Below are 15,703 nucleotides of genomic sequence, written 5' to 3'. Positions count from 1 at the left end.
CAATTTCTGTGGTTAATAAACTTTATTCATATAAAATTTTAAAGCATTAGAAATACACTATGAAAATCACAAATATATAAAAAGCGATGCAATTAGAGCATTCTTTGACAGTCACTCATGAGCCAGTATGACTGACCATACTGGAAGTAACTTATAAAAAACTCCATTTAAGTCCTTGTTTTTTGTTAAGCATGTCTCTAATTAAGGAAGACCAGATAAAAAGGAAAGGAAAAGACACTGTCTTTTTACTACTAATCAAAACCAGATTTCTGCTAAGTATCTTTACAAAAATCCCACCCTTATTGCTGCATTCTTATATCAGTTAGTGGTCTCATCCTTAAAAAAAGAGGAGGAAAAAGTAACTGCTCATAACAATTATCAAGTACAGAAGAAGAAATGAAGATCAAGCTGCAGAGCACATCTAATCTGGAAGGAGGTAAATGGAGGTCCTGCAGGAACCACCTGCATTTAATACTCTGCTTTGAATGGGTAGTCCTTGTGGTTGACAGCTCTGAAAAGAGAAAGACTTTGTTATTCAAGCAGTGCAGAAAATGTCCTGAGCAGCATTTCCCTGTTGCAGCCTCCCTCCCCAAATGCCAGTGTACTCTGCAGCTGTCACTGAACTGAACACAGGCCTGGAGAAAGCCCCTGGAACACCAACATGCTGGAGGGAACACTCCAAATGAATCTCCCTCCTGAAGATTCAGAACATGCCTCATTCAAGTTTAAAGTTTTGGTTTTGGTCATGTGTGTTTTCAAGACTGGGTGAGTGAAAATACAGACAGAAATAGGACAGATGGATACTAAGGATAATAAGGAACGTACTGGATCACTGGAACTGCCCTCCAGTTCCTGTTAAAGCTGAGGATGACATCCATCTCCTTTTTGGACAGTTCAAAGTCAAACACCTAGCAGGAACAGAGGAAAAAAAAAGCTTTTTTTAGTTAGGTTTGTGAGTAGTTAGCTCCTAAGTGTGCTTCATGCACTTTGGACTTGAGGTAGGAATGCATTAAGCACATTTAAACAATCCTCTCATTTCTCAGGCAAATAAGAACCCTTGAAATCATCAAGACAATCTTTTTGTTTCTGAGGTGCTGCTCATACCAAGCTCTTACATTTCTGGGTGGCTGAATTCCAGCACTGCTGCACTTTGGGTTGTAATGCACACAGAGAAGACTTTAGGTGCTCAGGATGTGTTACAAATACTGGAACTGGAGGTAAATTTTCTGCTATGAGAGAGGGCTGCTGGCTATCAACTGCAAATAGTTGCCTCACAGGTCATCATCTGAAGAGTTATTGATGGGGTTCATGGGAAAAATAACTCCAAACCCTCTCACCATGGATTGAAAGCAATACAAAGGTATTACATAAGATGCCACACCTTATGAACAAACATCCAGCTAAACTTCAAACTTCACTGCCAAGGGGAGCCACAGCCTCACAGTGAGACAAACTCTAACAGGTCTGGTGTTTGTTCTCAGCTTGTTCCGTTTACACCCTAAGGACTTGTTAACCTTTTCCCCAAGGGCAAGTCCAAACCTGGGGCAGCCCTGGTGTAACCCATTTCTCTCCCAGCAGGAACAAAATGCTTCTCCCCAGATTTTCAAATCTCTCTATCCCTCTTCCAGTGTGCCTCAGGTGCTGCTTGGAAACACAGAGGGGCTATGGGTGTGGGTGCCCATCCTGCACAAAACCAGGCAGCAGCATTTCCCAAGGGAAAAGCTTCACCTTCATGTTCTCCTCAACACGGTGTGGTTTGTCAGACTTGGGAATGACAATGATGTCTCTTTGCACCAGAAAGCGGATCAGGACCTAGGAAAGAACAAAGAGGAGATGAACACTGAGGTCCCAGGAAATCTATTGAAACACAATTTGTGGATTTTTTTTTCTTTTAATCTATAATTTATTTTTCACTCTTTGGAAGACTACCACTTTGCCCCCAGGAATTCAATATGCCAGGATTTGCTCAGGTATTTGACAGAAGACTGCAAAACCATAACTTTTTCTAGCCTATATTGTTTCTACATTGTGGCTTTTGCAGGATTTGTTTTGGTTTTGTTTAGGGTAGTAGCAAGGGGAGAAAACTGATGATGCTCTGGCTTGTATTATGTGAGTGCTCAGACTCAATGAGCATAATGACACTACAGATTATTTTGGGCTCACAGGTAAGTACTCACGAAGGTTCAACTTTTGGAAGTCCATAAAAGGAAAAACATATTTACAGAATTTAAAAGTTCTCCCCCCCAAAAAAAAAACAACTGTTGCATAAAATGTTTTCATCCTGCTCTGCCCTAAAGTATGATTCTTTGACTGCATGTGAACACGTGGCTTTGTTTCAAGTGCAGTCTCTGCACACCCCAGGCAACAACTAATTTGTGTGACTAGCAAACTAATAGCGAGAAAAAAATTCTTAAATAATCAAGCAGCTTTCAATAATTCCTTGTGAACACAAGCAGAATGAAAGCAATCAAATCTGTCTCCAAATTACAGGACTGTTCTGAAGGATAACTTAGCTGGAAAAAGGAATAAAAATTTAGGAAGGTGAACACCTGAGGTAAGCATGTACCATTCCTGATCAGTCCAACCCAAAAGCTGGCGCTCAAGACCTCCTTGAAAACGGCTGATGATTTTTATGAATGCTTTTAAGAACTTGGGCAGAATGAAGAGTCATTAATTTGACTCTTCAAATACGAAGAGTCATACATTATAATGTATCTCTAGAGAAAGTAGCATCTGCTAGGACTGGCCTGTAAGACATCCGAGGAGGAGGAATGGTTTGCTCTTACCTGGGCAGGGCTCTTATGATGTCTGGCTGCAATGTCTTTAATCTTGGGGTCATCCATAAGTGTGGGTTCCCCTGGCTTAGCCCTGTTAAAAAACAGAGATGGTGGCAGTAGAAAGGTGATGGCTTCCCTGTAGGAGCCTTACATCATGTGACACAATCTGCATCAAGACAACAGAACTTTTCTCATTTTAACTGCACCATTTACCTAATTTAATCATAATAATAGTAATAATGATAATAAAAATGATAACAATGATGGTAATAATAATGATAATAATAATGATAATAATCTTCCTAGTTCAACTGCAGTGTTTTGTATATATAAAGGCTGCAGAGCTCTCCTACCATGGGCGGTTAGGAGAGCCCAGGGGGCTGTAGGCTGTCACAGCAATCCCTTTGGATTTGCAGTACTTGACCAGCTTCTCCTGGGTCAGGTATGGATGACACTCCACCTGCAAGCACAGAAAGATGGTTGATAAAAGAGGCAGACTTTGCTGAGCTGCAGAGCATTACATTTTAAATCCTCTTGGGTCAAAGAAAATGTGAAGACTTGACTTCCAGTATCAGATTCAAATCTATTTTATGAAAAAGTTGTTAATGTTACAGCAGTACCTAGAGGCCTAGCAGAGAACAGAGCTTTCTCATGCTACATATTACCCACAGAAAACAAAAAACAGATGAGAAGAGTGTTATCTGTGTGGAATCTGGGAAATGAGCCTTCCTGGACTACTGCAGGGCAGGATTGCATTGTCAGAGGGGCAGCTTAGAATGCCTCAAGTTTATTTTCTGCTCTGATGCACCCAACCTCTCCTTACCTCAAGGAGCCTCTCTCATTCCTGAGGAAGCTTGGGGAGATGATCTGAGCTACCCTAAGGAAGCAAGTTCATGTTACAAACAGATTTGGGTAAGACATCCTGGAAGCAACAGGAGCTCCATTGGGATGCTGCTCAGCTGCCACAAGCCATGGCATGACCACAGGGCTGTGTCTGTGCCCCTCACGTGGCCCTGTGCGCACACCCAGCTGTCTCTGGACACCAGGGCTTCACTAGCAGACATGGTGACATGAAAAACTTGTACAGGAGTTAACTTACACCTGAGCTGGTGTAGGGATTTCCCTGGGTACTCCCCATCTGGAAGAGATGGGCATTCAGCACCCTCAGCTGCGCGCAAAGAATTTTGGAAATGGAAGAAGATCCCTAGGCTGCTGCTGTCCTGTGATTACATTCATGAGGTATGTGGTGAGAATTTGTTGTGTAATTGTACTCTTCAACCTCCTTTCTATAATGAAGCTGAGGGGTTTCTTTTATGTTGAAAAATAAGTCCTGTGCATCCCTGGATAGTCCCATGCTGGTGCAGAAACTCCCAGTGGGGATTTTGCTGAATATAGTTAAGATTACTCTAAATATTTATTATATATTATTTACATAGAACATGTGTATAATATGAATTTAAGTATACTCTGATTATATATACACACACATATTCCAAATATATTTAGGAATACTTCTAAGTGGAAGGCTCCAGCCTCATGGAAAGGGGATCTAGATAATCCTTAAAGTATGGATTCCAATCCTAATCAATTCTATGATTCCAATCCTAATCCATTCTATGATTCCAGACTGCAAGGTTAGCTGAGGAAAGGAAAGAAAATTCTCACCTGGTTCATTACAGGCCTGTGCTTCAGTCCTGGCTTGTTCAAGATTCTTTCAATCTGCTCATGGTTAAAGTTGGAGACTCCAATGGCTTTTACCAGGCCAGCATCCACCAGCTCCTCCATGGCCTAATGAGTAAGGACAACCAAGGTGGGTGTGAGTTGGTGGTATTGCTATCAAACTACATTATTTTATTTCTCTCAAGCTTGTGGCAAATGAACAAACAACTCACGCTAGATTAGATTACATAAAAGTATCTTGGTTCATAAAAGAAAATAGAATCCTAACTGTATGAACACCCAGTACATTAACAGCCACACCTAGATTAATCTGAAGGGTTGGTTCTACCATTGTGTGTATCCAAATGTTTTAGGAACAGTAACTACAGAGCTGACAGCTTCCTTCCCTTTAGCCTTACTAAACGCATCCCCTTCTTGCTCCCCAAAACAAGAGATACAAGCAGGTTGAAGTACAATTTTGTGTGGCTGTCCTTCACACCCGAACGTATCCCTCAATTTCATTTTGCACACAGATCTCTGCTCCGTCTTTAGAGCTGATACTTTCTCTGAAGGGCAAATACTGCCTTACCTCCCACGTGTCCAGGAAATCTGTGTCACTGGGAACACTGTGCCCCTTGTCATCCAGGGGATGCAGCTCTTCACCAGCCTGTTAAATCAAGGCAGGTTATACACAGACTTTTTAAAATGGGTAATTTCCTACAGTGTGCCAGCACTTTGAACTGCATTTACAGGCAGCAAGTTAGCAGGTTGTTTAAACATCTTGCATAACTAAAAATGATGCTTGCCCATTAGTATTCTCTTTTGGATGAGGGCCATATTTTGCAAAATGAGTCCCTGCATGCAAAGAGTGTGGGGATTAGTAATAATTATGTAACTTTGGCAGGCCTGGAGAGGAGGGAACTGACACTCCACAGCCCCTTTATTCTAGTTTCTTATTCATTTTACACAGATGTAGACTGGGGGAAGAAACACATTCCTTCTATGCTAGGCTTCACTTTTCACTGCTGGTCACTTCAGGCCAAGCCAACATCCCCAAAAACTTAGATGTCCATGCTATAACCACAATCCTGTGCTGGTTCCCAGAAGACCCAGGGGGCTCACACTTACACCTCATTCCAAAAGGCATGAAAAGCCCAGACCCCCGTGATAAAACACACCTAATTCTTGCTACCACAGGGATCAGGGAAGAGCCAAATGAACCCCCAAATCCCAGCTGTGTGATGAAGATGGCCACAGCAAAGATGAGAGAACTCAGCGACGTTCCTGGGCAGGTGAGGGGGAAAGGTGTGGAGAGCAGGAGTACCTTGAATCCCATGGGGAAGTGCATCAGGTAGAGGTCGAGGTAGTCCAGCTGGAGTGCAGCAAGGCTCTTCTGGAGCCCTACCTTCACCAGGGACCTCTCATGGAAGGTGTTCCACAGCTGTGGGAAGAGAACAAGCCCGACTGTCACTTTACTGTCACTTTACAAGGCAGACCAGGGCACAGAAGCTTCTCACTTGGAGGTGTGGGAGGAAAACTCCCTCCCCACTGAAGTCAGTGCATGCTGATGATGAGGATTTAACATTTCACTGCTAAGGCAGGACAAACAGACCCCAAAGCCAACTGTCATGGAGGTGGCGTCAGGATTCCCACTTATGAGAAGATATTCTCAGGTATAAATGTAACAATCTGGCATCTGACATGGCAAAGTGTTACAGTTATTTTTTTCAGCCTAAATTTTCACTATTGAGCAGCTCATAGATACCTTCTTTCTGTCTCTTTTAACTGGGACAGAAAAGAGAAGAGAATGGAGAACAGTTGTCAATTTTACTTAATTTTTGAAATCAAAATTCAAGCTTTTAAAGAGATGAACAAGTATTAAAAGAAACCATGTTCTTTAACAAAAACAAAGTTTAACATGGGAAATCTTAGTTATACTCCAAGTTTTCTGGTTTTGCTGGTGAAAACCCCCAAATTTGATTAGCTGAACTATTCTTTTTGTTAAGGAGCACATCTGGGATGAGTGGATGACATGAGGAATGAAGAAAACACCTATAAAATACTTTGATTTCTGTTCCCTTTCAGCATTACCATTTGTACATAACAGAAATTTCAAATGTCATGCTTAGCACTGATGAATCCAGACAACTATCTTGCCATTTTTTTTTAAACTTTTTCCCCCCTTATGCTGGGTGTGTCCCACTGAACATTTGTACAATTGACTTAATCGATGTCAGGAAATTATTAGATCAGCAATAGCTGTGATATCTTTCCTAAGTTGTCAGCAGTTCCTGATAAAGCTGAGTCCAAATTGCAAATATAGGATGGGACTTTTCAGACACAACAAGAAAACCATGAAGTGAACATCAGAGAAGGGAATATTACTTTAATTTTACTTTACAGCTACAGTAAGGGTTCCTCTGCAAGAAAAGCTAAATGCCCCAATAATCTTGCATCCTTGTACCTTAGTGACAATGAAGAGGTCTCCCCGTTTCACAGCTCCCTCCTTGATCTTCTGCTGGACTGCGTTCCCTATTTCATTTTCATTCTGGTAGAAGTAGGCACAGTCGAAGTGGCGGTAGCCGGCGTCGATAGCAAACTTCACCACCTCCTCCACCTTTCCCGGAGGAGCCTGGAAGCAAACAGAAGCCAGCCATGAGCTCTGCCATGTCCCCCTGGCAGGTCCCAGTGCTGTGACAGCTCCTCACAGTCCCCCTTTCCAGCTGCTCCTGGGGTTTGCTCATCCCCTGCATTTCACTGGAACCCGACGCAGTTTCCAGGCAAGCGGCATTTCTGCCGGGAAGGCGTTTGTTTCTGCAAGACCTCCAGCTCTGCCACTGCCAGCAGCGCAGCCTCCACTGTCATTTCTCCTCTTTGTCCCCGTGCTGCCCAAGGAGTTTCGCCACTTGGCCTTCCCCAAATCCTCCCGGCCAGGGCGGCTCCGTGCCCAGAACCCTCCGACCGCGACCCCATCCCGGGGCTGCGAGCGCTGCCGCTCGCTCTTTTTGCTCAGTTTCTTTCTTTTATTCTGTGCCTCCTTCCACCTTCCCCAGCCCTTAATTTGTGTTTTTTTCTGCCTTTTCCCCCTTGCCTGTTGCTCCCCGCTGCCCCTGCCCCCGCGCCTGGCATCCCGCCCGGTTACACAAGCGGCCGCCATCGGCCGCATCCTGCCCACGCAGGGCACGGATCCCGCTCTTGGAGGGCTGGTTCCTTCTTTATTTTACCGTTTTTAACTTCATTTCGCATCTCGGCATCTCCCGCCGCATCCCCGCCCTCCCTCCCTGCCTTCCTCCTGCGCCGGTACCTGCCAGGTGCCCAGCCCCAGGGCGGGTATCTTCATCTTGTTGCTGAGCTCCACGCAGGGGATGGCCATGCTGCCGCTGTCCGTCGGTCCGTCCGTCGCTCGGAGCCGCTATAAGGACCGGAGCTGGCCCGGCCCCGCCTCGCCCCTCCCCGCCTCGTCACCGGCGACACACACGGGATGCCCGTCAGCCTCTGAGGCTGCAGGAAGGCTCGGGGCTGATTTAGCTGTTGGTTGGAAATGAGGAAACCCAGAGCAAAATGTCTCAGCAAACCCAAAGCAAACGTCTCAGCAGCCGAGCTGGCGCTTTTCACGCGTTCTGCTGCAAAGAATCAGCAGCTCTGGAAACTCTCAAAAGGTGTATGGATGTGGCACTTGGGTGTCACTCTTGTGCTGAGAACGACACAAGGGCAGGCAGGAGGCAGTGTTGTAGGAAGAGCAAAGAAGCTTTATTCAAGAGAACCGCGTGGTTTTTATAGAGTGATACGACAGATTCTATTTGATTGGCTAACTAACAAAGACATCTTCCTCACAGTCCTTGAGAAGAGCAGAAAGATGAAGTAGAAGAACACCACCTGCAGATTGTTTATGCTTAACAGATTATCACATCCTCTCAACTCCCTGAGAATTCCCACAAGTCGCTGTGAGAAATGCTTGCTGTTTCTCTCTCTCTGTCCCATGGCATCCACACCTGGGGACACGGGTGGGTGGCAGATGTGGTGGGGACCGGTTGGACTCCATGACTTTGGAGTCTTTTCCAACCTTGATTATTCTGTGGTACCACAGCTGGCAGAGCCTGTTGGCTGCCAGGAGAATTTCTGCCTGAGGCAACGGGTGCCTGTTGGAGGATTTTCTCCAGTGGTGGCAAATGGACTGAATTTTTCATGTTTTTCCTCAAAAATATTAGGCTTGCCTGTTGTTCAGAGAGGAATTCATTAAAATGGAACGTGGCCTTACCTTTGAGCTCATTTCTGTGTTCCCTGTCTCTGCAGAGGGCTGGGCTCCCTGCTGGACCAGCAGTCTGTTGAAGGAATCTCTTCCCTGGCCCCCAGTTAAAGTTTCACCCAGTGCTGGTAGGGTGTCAGATGCTGCACAAGGGATTTGTGATTACAGTTTGTCAACACAGGGTGCTTTAGTCCAAAACCTCCCCTGCTTTTTGCACAGGGTGAAAAGTTGTCTTAGTTGAAGATGGTCATAATACAGAGCCACACTCCCATTCAGAAGGCTTCAAACCCCTTTTTATTATAACATGCATGCTTTTTATGCATTCTTACAAAACTCAGAAGTTTACACTTTACGCATTGGTCAGGAAAGACAAAGTGCTCATTGGAATAGACAGTTTCAGGTTTCTCTTATTTATCCTTCTTTCTTTCTTGGTTTCTATGTCAATCACCTTGGTAGGAAATTCTTTCAGGGGTAAACATGGATCTCTTATCAAACTTCCCTCTGGCTCACAGAGGTCTCTGTGAAACCTCTTCCACAAGAAGAGATATTTAAAGGCGGCAGGAGACTCTGTATGAGTGCAGTGCCTCAGAAATGAAGAGGCAGAGCCTGGAGGGACTGGGCTGCTTGGCTGGCAGCTGTCTGGAAGAAAAGATGCTGCACACCACGGAGCTGATGTAAGTTCATCACCCTACCTTAGGCATCTCATGTGTCCCACAGACTTTGTGTTTAGTTGTCACAGCAGGGACGCTTTGCTGCTCGAGTCTACTTTTTTTCTTTTCCTTATATTGCTATAAACTCCTACTTGCTCACTGCTGATCCCTGACCACCAACTTAAATGCTGTGGAAGTTCCACTGGTGTCATCTTGTGACTTCTACGGTGTAAGCAAGAATTAAATATTTTATACTTAGTTTTTAATGTTTGCCTACCAAAATGTAGAAGCAGCCATGAATTATTGAGCCACTAACTGTGATGTTTGATGTGATTTGTTAAAATTTATGTGCATTTTCATTGTTTAAAGTGCTTTTATGGGACAGTATTTTCAGTTGGCTAGTAAATGCACGTTCAGGGTTTAAATATAAACAAAATCTCTTCCTGGTTTCCTTGGCCTGATTTCTAAGCCATTGGTTTAACCAAGCTTTATTGTCATCTTTCTTTTGCCTTGGATGTCATCACACATTGCAGAATGGGAAAAAACCCCAAAGTGATATGAAGTAGAGACAGAGAAGCAGGGAATCAGATTTTTCAAAGTGGCTGATAATTCCAGTATGGTCAAACTGGAGCAGTGAGAGGAGGTGTCTTGTATTGAAAACAGATATGAAAAAACACATAGGTCATACAACCCCACCCAAAACAAGAAAAATACAAAGCTACTGTGAGAGATTAGATGAATTTGACAGAAAAATGTACCAAAAAAAAAAAAAAGTTACAAAAGTCTGTTGAGATTTTATAAATTTAGTAATGGTATATTGTTTTTGAGGCTAGAAAGGACCACGCTATTCTTCTTACACTGATCTCAAATTGCATTGAAAAGATTTTATACCAAACCTATGTCATATCCATACTACTTAATTTTTTATTAAAGGCCCTTGGGTGCTTACAGCAATAGGAACTGATTAAAATTGTGGACAGATTAGTCTAGGAAATGCTGAGATGGAGCTATTAATTGCCATTTATTGCTTTAATTGCAATAAATCTTGGTGTGGAATGTATAAACCCCACATAATTGCCTTTTTTTTTTTTTACCCATTTGTTTAACAGAACCATCAACAATTTTCCTCCCTACAAATTTTTATTTGAAGACAATGATTTTGGAGTGAACTTCCTGCAGGCCAGGGAGGAGCAGGGAGAGATTTTGCCAACTCAGCCACAGCATGGGCTGGCAGAGGAGAACTGCTGGAAGGACTCTGTTACGTGTACAGGCTTTTCTGTGCCAACATTTTTGTTCTGATTTCTTTATCTGCATGGAGAAAGGCAACTCGTCATTCAAAGCCACATAAAACCTGACTTTATGAGGGTTTAAAGGGCTTTAATTAATTTCTAACTGCTATTATTTGCTGGATGCAAGTATGGGTGGTGACTGGGACCCATTCACCTCAATTTTTAGCTGAGTCTCGGTGATTTCACTCCTTGCAGAGCCTGGCAGTTCCCAAGGGCACCCTGGCGTGATATTTGATGCATCAGAGCCTGCAGGCACAGGTGGTGACTTGTCCACAGCCTTGTTAATCATGGCCAGGGGTTGCTACCACCTGACTGGAAATTTCCTAGTGTCTGATTCGGAGCTGTCCCTCCTTTGGAGTGACTTTTCTAGAGAGTAATGGTGCCGCTTCGTCAGCAGATTTTGCTGAAAGGCAAAAAAAGGCAAAAAAAGGCAAATCTCTTATGTGAGCAGTCCAGTGGGAGTGTTTTGTCTAGACAGAATCATATGTGGTGTTGTGAGGTCCCCAGGACGAGGTGAGAGATGAGAATTTGACTCCAAGTATTCAGAAGGCTGATTTATTATTTTATGATGTATATTATATTAAAAGAAATGCTATACTAAAACTATTCTAAAGAAAGAGAGAGGATACATCAGAAGGCTGGATAAGAATGAATAATAAAACCCTGTGACAGGCCAGAGTCCTGACACAGCTGGACTGGGATTGGTCATTAAGTTAAAAAATTCACATGCTGGGTAAACAGTTCCCCAAATCACATTCCAGAGGAGCAAAACATGGAGAAGCTGAGGCTTCTCATCTTCCCAGGAGAAGAAATCCTAATGAAGGGATTTTTCAGAAAATATCACAGTGGCAATTATAGAACCATTAAGGTTAGAAAAGATCTCCAAGACTATCAGGTCCAGCTGTTAGACATGAAAGTTTTTAGGTAGAAAGTCCCAACATGAGTCAATCTGGCTGAGAGGGCTCCTTGGGGAAACAATCTGCATTATTTTCCTGAGCTAATGCTAAGGACCCTGTCACAAATGTCTACTCCTGCAGAGCTGACGAAACATTGCAATGTATTGATTGCAACAACAGTGAAACAACAAATGTGATTTTTTAACTGCTAAGAAGGTAAGTATCACTATTTATATTTTCGTAGACTTGGGGTTTTTTCGTGTGACTCTAAAGGTATACTGGGCACCTTTTCAGGATATGCAGTGGGTGAAGATTGAGACATAGCACAGAACCACGGGATGGTGAGATGGGAAGGGACCTCTAGAATTCATCTTGAACCTCTTCCCTGCTCAAGCTCAGAGCTGTGTCCAGATGGAGACACCACAACATCTCTGGGCAAACTGTGCCAGTGCTCAGCCACCTTTGGAGTGGAAAAGTGTTTTGTAATGGTAGAGGGACCCTCCTCTGTCTCAATTTGTGCCCATTGACTCTCATCTTGACAATGGGCACCACTGAAAAGAGCCTGGCTCTGTCCTCTTTGCACCTTCCCTTCAGGTGTTTATGTACATTGACAAGAGCCCCGTTGAACCTTCTACTTTCCAGACTAAGGATCCTCAGCCCTCTCAGTCTCTCCTAACAGCAGGGAGGATTCAATCCCTTAATTAATTAATAATTCCTTGTGCTTTGGCTGAGTCACCTCCCTGTCATGCCCTGGGCAGGCCTGCTGGGGCACCCAGCCCTGTGCAGCCCCAAATGTCAGCCTGTGGGTGTGGGCAGGGTGAACGTGGCAGTGCTGTGCAAAGTGTAGCTGGCACTGGGCAGGAGATGATCATTTTGCAGGGGGCCTTCTTGTAGGATGCCTTTGGCACCCAAATTTTTCCCTTTTATACTGTACCCTGTCCCAGTCTTCAGCATGTTTGTCAATTGTTGCGTGCTCTCAGCCTGTCTCTAAAAACAAAAGTAAACAAGCCCCAGTAACTTAGAGCAGGAGAGGTCTACTCCTAGTGAGACAGATCTACTTCTGTCAGTCTTACTTGCACAACATCATGCTCATGGATCTGACAATGTCAGTAGGAAGTGGTACGTCAGTAGCGAAGAAAGTTTTTATGTGAGAGAAACATTTGTAGAATGCTTGGATTGGTTCTCCCCTCGGTGAGCGCAATGGACAGTACCCAACATTTATCAGCAAGCTGTGGATTTTTTACTGAAGTCATTTCCCTGCAGCAGCTGCCTTTGGAGTGGTTGCAAGACACCAATTTCAGTAACACTGAAGTGAAACTTTTCGCCAAAACTCTGAGAGCAGGGTTAGCAATTCCTTGGAAAGAATCACCAGAGCTGTGTCCGCTGAATCCCAAGCTATGGCCAGTTTCTGCAGTGTGGTGATGCCTTTGCTCCCCTCTCCTTGGGGCTGCTCTACAACCTTTGGGATTCCTGTTAGGTACTAAGTGAGGCCTTTTGAGCTCTCCTGGACCACAGTGGGCTGTGCCAGCACCTCTCTGTGAGTGGGAATCCTCTCAGAGCTCATGAGCCCTCAAGTCTCATCCTTGGAGGGCTGTTGCTGAAAGCTGATGACAGGGCCTGGGCTGAGAACTCCATTCCTCCACCCACTGAAAGATGCAAAGACATCAAATGTGAGTATTCCACTGCCCTCAAGGGGAATTTTTAACAGGTACCTTTGTACAGATAGATATAGGTATCTCTGTTTAGGCACGCATCTGAATTAATTCAAATACCCTCTCCAGCAGCAATGGTGCTATCGTGAATCTGCAACTACGTCATTTTAGTAATTGTAATAAATCCTATTTAATCACTTTATAAATATTAAATTAGTCAATGACTGAGTGCTGTTAAGCCCTTTTGCACCTTACCCTTTTGCACCATTACCCTTTGCACCTTTTCTTTTTTGCTCCCCATGTAAATTATTCTGAACTGATTCTAATGCAATTTTCCTTTGTATGCTTCACCTGTGTGGTGAGTAATGGAGTCAGTCTTGCCACTGAACTCTGTTAAATTACATCTTTACAAATTTATGTTAAAACCTGCTTTCACTAATGCCTTTAAGCAGCCTAACACATTCGTTTGCCACATCCATAAGCACACACTTTAACTGTGTTCAGAAAAGCCTTGAGTTAAATCCTGTAAGGGCTTTCTCCAGTTGTACAGTCTGACTGCTGCTTATTCCTTGCTTTTTTAGGACCTTTCCCCCTCTGAATATTGGATCTCTTCTATTGGAGTTTTTTGGAAAGAGCTGAGACAACACCTTTGATCCAGATAAGAACGTTGACAGCTCAGATCACCTGAGATTAGCCATACAAAGGAAGCGGGGGTGGCTGCTCCTGGACAAGAGTGTAGGAAGGTTGTGATGGATGAGGAAATGTACTGGTCTGGCAGCAATCCAGCTCTCTGCACTCTGGAGTGTTGATAGAGGCCCTTGTTTATGAATATGAACAAACAGATATGTCAGGGTGACATTCCTGAGAGGATATTTACATTTACTAACTGGGAATAGTGGACTTTTAAATGGGGTGGATGATGGCTCACTGTTGTCATTGCTGCTGCAAAAGATTTGTCTTGTTTGCTGCAGTCCCCACATGTCAAACTGGAGATGACATTAATGAAGAATCTGCTCTGCCCATCCTTCTCCACACTCACCTCACTAACTGTGCACCCACAACCACTTTGGTTGGATACAAGACTAAGTGCATAACTGTCACTGGTTAAAAAAATAGCTGAAATTATAAATGCTAACAAGCAGCAGCTAGTTAAGTTTGAGCAGATGGGGGAATGTCCAAAACTGAATTTCTGAACTCTGTGACAGAAACCTGATACTGCAGCCTGGCTGCAACAAGTGCAGGCTCTTGTAGATTACCAGGACTGAACAAAAGTGACACATCCCAGGAAGGAGCTTTAATGGCCTTATTAAAATAGGTGCTCTTGTGCCAAGAAGGAGGTACATTGATCTTGGGAGGGGTGAGCTAAAAGTGGAAGACTGGTGATTGTAAATATGCTCAGGTGACCCTGTAGTGGGAATAACTCTTGATAAACTGGAGTGAACAGCAGGCTGGTGGTCCTCCAGCATGGACAGAGTTCAACAGTGCCTTTGTCTTTCTGCATTTTGCCTTTTGTCTTTTTGTGTTTTGCCTTTTTGTCTTTTGCATTTTTGTCTTGTCCCTCTGCCCAGGTGCTGCTTTGGGCATCTCCCTCTGGGTGAAGTGACAGAAATCAGCATTCTCTTTGTACTTTAGTTCTGAGTTTGTGGCTGTCCCAGCTGACTCACGCATGTAGAAATGGTGAGTAACCACATTTATGTAAACAGTGTTGTTTGTTTTTATTACACTGCTACACTCGAAGTTCAATTGTTTTTTTCTCACATATCTCCTTGTATCTTACAGCAGAGTTTTCAGTATGGTTGGTGCGTATGGGTAAAAAGAAGGGTTTTGTAACTGTCTGCAGATCAGTTTCCAAATGGAATTTTGTAACTCCTTTGGCAAGAGAAGACAACCATGTGCTGAAACCAGGTCAGGGCAGGTAAAGTGACAATTTTATTTTCTTCTGTTCAGAAAATCAAATTATCAGCAAAGCTGGACTATGCTAACAACCCTGCGACAAAGAGTGCACCTTTTAAATGTCTTTAGGAAAAACAGCCAACTTAACCATGTTTTAAGTAAAAAGAGGTGGAAAAGGGGTTTTCTCCTTCTTTTCACTGTTAAAAGTGTAAGAAAGCTTGAAAACCTGCCTGCTGTTATAAAAGAATGAAGCTGTCAGGCCCCACCTTTCCCTAGATTGTGGGCAGGGTGTACTGCCATTCATCCTTCAGTTTTGGCATAATCTTGATCTTAAAGCTATTTCTTTAGCTGTAGATATGTTCCAACCTTCCTAATGTATTTATGTGACCTCCATAGAATATTAGCATTACCTGGATGTCAGCTGTGGACTTTTAATAAGAAAGTATTATACTTGTCTTTTGACTGTGAAAATCAAATTGCAGTGTTTAAACCTAGTTTCTAAGTTTTCTTAGTTCTTTCTTAGGCTGATATTCTATAAAACCTGATAACAGTGCTTTAGGAGAACAAATTTATTGCTGATCTTCAGTAAATTGGAAGGAAAGTGGAATTGTAACTGGTGGGGAAGCCAGGGGAAGGCTTAG

At 43.6% G+C, this 15,703-nt stretch overlaps 1 protein-coding gene across 1 annotated transcript; it reads right to left on the bottom strand.

Annotated features, from left to right (window-relative positions):
- Positions 1 to 3: 3 nt before the first annotated feature.
- On the bottom strand, positions 4 to 7,961 carry LOC115910561 (aldo-keto reductase family 1 member B10-like). The gene is made up of 10 exons (XM_030960805.1): positions 7,741 to 7,961; positions 6,901 to 7,068; positions 5,761 to 5,877; positions 5,026 to 5,103; positions 4,443 to 4,565; positions 3,131 to 3,237; positions 2,787 to 2,868; positions 1,729 to 1,812; positions 826 to 908; positions 4 to 511 (listed from the first exon to the last, which is right to left on the bottom strand). Exons 1-10 carry the CDS (start codon positions 7,807 to 7,809, stop codon positions 469 to 471), a joined length of 954 nt encoding a protein of 317 aa, XP_030816665.1. The 5' UTR covers positions 7,810 to 7,961; the 3' UTR covers positions 4 to 468.
- Between the last annotated feature and the right edge of the window lie 7,742 nt (positions 7,962 to 15,703).

Source organism: Camarhynchus parvulus, chromosome 1A, assembly GCF_901933205.1.
Source record: "Camarhynchus parvulus chromosome 1A, STF_HiC, whole genome shotgun sequence".
Classification (NCBI taxonomy): Eukaryota; Metazoa; Chordata; class Aves; order Passeriformes; family Thraupidae; genus Camarhynchus; species Camarhynchus parvulus.
The sequence above is the reverse complement of the archived record's forward strand: the minus strand, read 5'-3'. Positions and strand labels throughout refer to the sequence as shown.

Bases quoted from the DNA above. Each gene is read 5' to 3' on its own strand.
- LOC115910561 (XM_030960805.1), bottom strand. From the start codon at position 7,809: ATGGCCATCCCCTGCGTGGAGCTCAGCAACAAGATGAAGATACCCGCC. The intron at 1,813-2,786 runs GTAAGAGCAAAC...GTTCTTTCCTAG, and splicing joins ATCATAAGAGCCCTGCCCAG to GTCCTGATCCGCTTTCTGGT. The intron at 909-1,728 runs GTGAAGCTTTTC...TGTTCCTGCTAG, and splicing joins GTGTTGAGGAGAACATGAAG to GTGTTTGACTTTGAACTGTC.